The 6,387-nt window shown below is 63.2% G+C and overlaps 1 protein-coding gene across 3 annotated transcripts in view; it reads right to left on the reverse strand.

Moving 5' to 3' along the window:
• Positions 1-59: 59 nt before the first annotated feature.
• MISP (mitotic spindle positioning) overlaps positions 60-6,387 on the reverse strand; it is a 7,736-nt gene continuing 1,408 nt past the window's right edge. The window contains exons 1-5 of one of the 3 annotated variants that reach the window (XM_014958638.1): positions 6,316-6,387; positions 2,261-4,423; positions 1,312-1,523; positions 988-1,026; positions 60-731 (exon numbers count right to left, since the gene is read on the reverse strand). In XM_014958638.1, the coding sequence (XP_014814124.1) occupies positions 645-731; positions 988-1,026; positions 1,312-1,523; positions 2,261-4,298 (2,376 nt within the window). In that variant the 5' untranslated portion in view covers positions 4,299-4,423; positions 6,316-6,387 and the 3' untranslated portion in view covers positions 60-644. Of the gene's footprint in view, positions 732-987; positions 1,027-1,311; positions 1,524-2,260; positions 4,424-5,395; positions 5,514-6,315 lie in introns of those variants that run through there. The other 2 variants (XM_014958641.1, XM_014958639.1) reach the window with 2 other exon arrangements.

Genomic DNA, 6,387 nt, shown 5'->3' on the forward strand with positions numbered 1-6,387 from the left:
GGCTCCTCCAAAGGCCGGTGCCAAACCCGCGGAGCCGGCAGAGACGAGAGGCCGGGGAGAACGAGGGAGAGCGAGGAGTCTTTAATAAATTAGCAAAATGAACAGCATTTATACATGTGTGTGTACATGATGTCACTGCATCTCCGCGGATCAGGCGAGTTAAGCAGAAACGTTGATTTCCCAGTTTGATGCTGGTGTTGATCCAAAGGCACCGGCCTCGGTACTCCCCCTGCGCGGGGCCCGACGGTGTGCGACCCAAAAATCTAAAACCACTTAGAAATAAAAGAGCTTTTTTTTTTGGTAAGCCAGAGACACAGCTTCCAGTGGGAAAGAAGTTAAATTACCGTATGATTTCCTCTAGCTGGCTCCTTGCGAGAGTGATTAAAAGAAAGTGATCCAATTTTACCCCCTCTCAAGGCAAAAAAAATAAAAGTATTACCTGAGCTGGGAGGGGCGGGGGAAGGGGAGAGGAGGGGGCAGCGTTGGAGGGATCAGCTGGTGTGTTAAAAACGGGTGCGATTTGCAGAGCACGAGTCTCTGATTCCGATAACCAGGCGCTGAACAGGTCGGGTATTTCCATCGTGTGTCAGTTGGCCCCAAAAGGGGCAGGTTGGCAGCGGAGCCCGGTGGCCCCGGGGGCTCCCTCAGTCCTCGTCCCTGACGTACTGCCCGGCCTCCCAGCGCTGGGCCATGGCGCTCTTGTGACGGACCACCCGGGTGCTCTCCACAACCTGCGGAACCAGGAGGCACAGTGTCTTTTGATAAATAGCTTATTTTTATAACCAATCCCTTCTGCACGACTTCCCCCCCACCAGAAGCCCCCTCTTCAGATTAAACCCCCCGACAGCGGCCACCGCGTGTCCTGCCCGCGGCGATGCCCACCCGCGCGGTGTCTGTGGCCCTGAGGGAGCCCCGACCCCCCCGTCCCTCCCACCGGGGAGCGGGGGCAGCGCCCACGGAGCCCTCGGGTGCCTGAAGGACCTTTACCTCCGTGTTGATCTTGTCAACGGGCTCGATGCCGGCGTACTGTGAAAATGGGGAGAAAAGGATCAGAAAACAGCAACCTCGTAGGGAAATACCCAGCGGCAGCCGGACAGGGGGCACAGGAGGGGTCAGGCCACCGGGCAGGGGAGCGGCGAGGGGAGGTGGTGCCACCCCCACTGGCTGGACCCCGAGCCCAGGGGCTGGACCACCAGCTCCGAGTGGGAGCTGGGCACGGCCACCTTCGTCCCCGCAGCCACCCCCCACCCTCTCCCGGGCTGCAGCCCCCCAAGGACGTGCCGCCAGCGCAGGCGGGGCGGGGGCACCCACCTTTCCTTCCTCCTTCACCCTCCTCCTCCGCTCCTCGAAGGGGCTGGAACGAGCCGAGTCGGGGCCGAGGGTCTCGGTGCTGCCCTGGGAGGGACTGACCACTCTCAGGGGGGTGAAGGACGACATCAGCCCCAGGACCCCCACCTGGGGCGAGGCAGGAGAGGGGACAGGAGACTCGGACACCGAGTAGCTGCCGCTGGCACCTGAGGCAGCTTCAAGAGAGAAAGAGCCATTAGGGGGTGAGGGACACCAGAACCACCCCCGGGAGCCGGGGTTCCCCCAGAAGAGCACGGCTCCTGCCCCAGACCGGCCTCTCAGCAGATCCAGTGGGTTTGGTCGCTGCTGGGACCCCCTGTCTGGGTGCCAGCCGGGGGGTGTCAGGAACCGGGGAGGGGAAACGCGTGATCTGGGCACCTCTGGGCCCTTCCAGCGCTGCTTTCTGCAGTGCCGTGACACAACAACATCAAAACCCAAATCAAAAGCTCTGGAGCCCATCCCTCATCATCATCAGGTCCCTACATCTGCTCCCCCTGTCAGGCCGGGCTGGCCCAGCTGCCTCCAGGGACTTCACATCAAGCGCTTCTGCTTGTTACCACAGAATACCTGTCCACGGACAACTTGCTACCAACACACAGGGGTCCTTACAGGCACCTCCGCAAATCCTCGCAGGGAGGAACTGGGTCCCCTCACCCTCAGCCAGACTCTCCCAGGCTGGGACTCGATGCTTTTCCACCCCTAACTCTGTCCCCTTGGTCCCTGCTGTGGCCACTCTTGCTCTCGCCCAGGTCACCTCCGGCTGCAGACACCGGCCATAGGGGCCTCCTGTGCCTGGGGAAAGGTCCCGTGGGACGGGTACCCCTTGGTGACACTCCTGCCCCTCTGATGGTTCCTGCTGACACTCTGGAGGGCAGGAGAGACGTCCCTGTGCCCTGTCCCAGCTCACCCTTACCAGAGCTGTGCCGCGAGCGGGAGTCCTCCTGGGGAAAGCCGTCGCTGCTGACCACGGAGTAGCCGTCGATGAGCTGCCGCCGCCGCCGCTGCTCCTGCAGCTCCTCTTCCCGCTGCAGGTCACTCCGGATCTCCTCCTCGATCATCGCCGACGTCTGTGGCTTCCAGGTCCTCAGCTTGTACTGCTCGTCCCGGCTGTCCTCCCTCCTCAGCGGGCTCTGCGTCCCCATCTCGTCCACGAAGGAGACCTTGGGCTTCCAGAAGGAGAAGGAGAAGTACTCTCTGGGCAGGACAGTGGTGCCGGGAGGGCTCGGGGTGGAGCCGGGAAGCCTTCCTCCCCAGGAATCCTTGCTCCCCCACTTGCTGGCGCTGGCGGAAACGTGCTGTGACTCCAGGGGCTGGTCCTGGCTCTTCTCGCTGGCAGTGAAGCGGGGCTGGGACCCCTGGAAGTGCGTGGTGCTCAGTGCGGAGCTGGAAAGGCTTCTCCCACCCCTGGTGTCTTCTGTGTGGTGGGGGCTGTGGCTTGGGGGCTGCTCCACCACAAACTCACGAATCCAGATCCTCTGCTCATCTGCATTCCTCGTGGGGGTGGGCTTCTGCGGGGGGGCTTCCTCCTGCTCGAACACCCTTCTGCGCTCGTCCAGCTCCTGCTGTGTCCCCCTGTCATATGTCCCCAGCAGCCTTCCTTGCTTTTTCAGGGCTTCCTCACGCTTGGTTTCCTGCTCGATTTCCCTCTGGAGGTAAAGGGAAGCGCGGCCTCTGTCCTTCCCTTTCCTGCCTGGTCCGGGGGAGGTGTGCATGGAGAGGAGAGGCTTGGTCTGGATCTCCACCAGCTCACTGCTGGAGGTCAGCCGTGGGATGCCCCTCTCCTTCCAGAGGTTCTCCTCCCTCTCCATGGCCATGCGGATCTCCCGCTCGATGGGTGTCTCGTTGCTGATCTTCATCTCCTTGTCCAGGCCATTGCTCCCGTTCCTCAGATCCACAACGCCGTTGAAGACCTCGTTGGATGTGCTCCCATCACTGGTGTAGCTTGTGTTGCCCTCGTTATACATCTCGCCCAAGCCGGAGTCGAGGTCTTCTCTGGAAGATGCCTTAGTCAAGGTGGACATTTTCCCAGTGGGATATGACCTTTCGGTATCAGCCCTTTTGGGAGCATAAACCTCCTCCTTCACAGGTGTCTTGTAGGACACACTATAAACCTGATAAATGGTCTTGTCTGTCCTGCTCTGGCTGGATGCCCCGGCGTTACTGTAACCTTTCGCAGCCTTTGTGGCCATCTCGGGACTGGACCACTCTTGCCTGGAGACTCTTGTCACTGACTCTGGCCTTGGAGACATGGCCTGTTGCCCTGGGCTGACAAAAGAGCCTGGGTTGGTCTTTTCCAGCATCAGGAACTGCTGCCGAGCTGCAGAGAAGTTGATCTGCTCCGTGTCAATATTTTCAGGGTCAACGGGCGTCACTGCCCTCCCCGAAGACTTGTCAAAGGAAAGGCCGAAGCTGCTGGTGAAGCTGCCCTTGTGCCTGCTGTCGCCCTGGCTGCCCAAGCTGGTGTTTATGGAGCTCAGCTCATCCATGGAACTCCAACGCTCAGCCATGGTGGAGCTCTTCCTCATCACCTGGCTCCGGATGACCTCCTTCCTCTCGTCCTCGAGCTCCCTGGCTTTCTCGGGTGAGATGTTTGGTGGAGGGACCCTGTACTGTTCCTGCTCATCCTCATCGTAAAGCTTTGAGGGCTTCCTCTCCCCCCTGTAAGCCCTGAGGTCATACAAGCTTCCCGACCTCACCACCTCCAGCTTGGTCTCCCTGTCCGGGGATGGGGTCCAGACATCTTTTCCACCATCCAGGAAATATGAGGGAGACTTCGACCTCACTTTCCAGCCATAGCCGTTTTCCACCCTCTGGCTGCTGTGTTGAGCGGAGCCAAACACGTCGTCGTCGCTGTCGGCCCTCTGCTCCGCCACGGTGCCAGCATCGCCGAGGTCATGCCTGTGCGAGGTCTGCGGGAGCTGGAAGACCAGGTGCCTGGTGACTCTGTCCATCTCCTGGGAAGAGTCAGTGTCCACCCCTCTGCCAACCTTGCCCTGGGCTGGGGATGTCGCTCAGCTTCGAGGTGGCCCTTGGGCTCCTGGCTCAGCGGAGGAGGAAGGGCAGGACCTGGTGGGCCCTGCAAGCAGGAGGGAGAGCAGCCGTTAGGAGCAGCAGCAGAAGTTGGGACATGCAGCTCTCTGTCCCCAGAGCATCAGCTCAGGACAGGGAGAGGCTTTGGTGGCACCGGGTCCACCTCTGCCTGGAATTTCTCCTGGCACATTTGCGGGAAAGAGCCATAGAAACAGAAAGGACCATAAAAATGGTTTCATGGATCATAAAAAGGAGGGGACTTTAACCCCTGTGTCACGCAAAGAGGGAGTGACCTGCCCTGACCTTGGTGCCGATCCTCCTGCGCCCACGGCGGGTGCGGGGCAGGGCGGGTGGCACCGGCTGCCAAAGCCATCCCCGTCCCCTGTGCCCGTGGGACACACACATACACCGGGCGAGCCGGGTGTGCCCGTGGCCAAGTGACACATCCTCTCCCTCTGTTTGCCCAGGTGTTTCCGCAGCCCTGCTGTCACCGCTGCGGGTCCGGGGGTGTCAGTGCTGGCACCGCTCCCCGGGCGCTGGCAGCCTCCCAGGAGCAAGGGCACAGGGACACGGGGACAGGGACACAGGGGCAGGGACACGGGGACAGGCTCTGGGCGCTGCCGTTCTGGCGAGGGCTGAGGCCACCCTGGAGCGGGCGACTGCGGGTCCCTGCGGCCGGAGCCCCCCGGCTGGTCCCTGGGATGACGCACCGTGCCCTGGAGGTGCCTCTTTCCCTGCAGGGACACTGGGGACAGAGCCCTGCTCACCTCCCAGCTTCTCCTGGGGGATAAAGGGGGCTGCCCTACCCCTGAGGAGCCATTTAAGCCTTTCCTGGGTTGAGAGCACCTGGGTCTCATCAGGGGCAGCTGGAGGCGATGCCCCCACCCCGGGGTGCTGCTGCCCAGCCCCTCGCTGCCCGTGGTGGGAATGGGGCTGGGGGCTCCTGGATCTGCTGTTCCTGGGATGCTCTTCCCAGCTCAACCCCCGTAACCTCTTCATGTTCCTACCCGTCACTCACCAGCACCCTTTACAGCCCCCCGACACCGGGACGTTGAGGACTCTCTGCCCACCTCTCGTCCCGTTTGGAGGGTCAGAGGCCCCTCTGGGGAGGGGACCCCTCCCCGGGGAGCGCTGGTGGCCGGCGCAGGAGGGGGGCAGGGAGGGAGCAGCCGGCCGGGCTCTTATCGGGGCTCCCGGCTGCTCCCCGCCGTGCACAGCCCCTCCCAGCGCGGCACCCAAACCCACCCACCCTGCTCAGCCCCGGCTGCCCGGCCCTGCAGGAGAGCGGGGACATGGGGGTCCTGGGTTGTCCCCCCTGTTCTGGGCCACCCCTGGCCCGGCCAAGTGCCACGAGGAGCCGCTGGGCAGAGCAGGCAGCATTGCAGCACCCACCAGCCCCCCGCCGTGCACAGCCCCTCCCAGCGCGGCACCCAAACCCACCCCCCCTGCTCAGCCCCGGCTGCCCGGCCCTGCAGGAGAGCGGGGACATGGGGGTCCTGGGTTGTCCCCCCTGTTCTGGGCCACCCCTGGCCCGGCCAAGTGCCACGAGGAGCCGCTGGGCAGAGCAGGCAGCATTGCAGCACCCACCAGCCTGCCCCCCCCCCCCTCCATGAACAGACATCTGGGGAGTTTTCCAGTGTCCCCCTGCCCCGGGGGTCCTGCAGTGGGCTGGGGACATGCAGTGTGCCCACACCCCCTGTGCGAGTGGCCCCGTGCCCTCCCAGACCTGCCAACGTGCGAGATTTGTGCACGAGGGTGCATGAGGGTGCACAAGGGTGCTGGTGTGGCCCCCCCCGCCTGCCCGACGCAGACAGAGCCGGCACACACACCCCTCGCTGCGTCCAGACCCTGTGCAGGGACCAATTTGGGGGGGGGGAAATGGCCACCCTGAGCACGCCAGCACTGCCCTCATCCCCACCCCGAATGTGCCGCACTTACTGTCGGGGGGAGTCGTCAGGGCGGGGGTCCCCATGCCCCCGGGAGGCTGCACAGGGCACCCAGCTGAGCTGT

Source organism: Calidris pugnax, unplaced genomic scaffold (assembly GCF_001431845.1).
Source record: "Calidris pugnax isolate Ruff unplaced genomic scaffold, ASM143184v1 scaffold425, whole genome shotgun sequence".
In the NCBI taxonomy this organism is placed as follows: domain Eukaryota; kingdom Metazoa; phylum Chordata; class Aves; order Charadriiformes; family Scolopacidae; genus Calidris; species Calidris pugnax.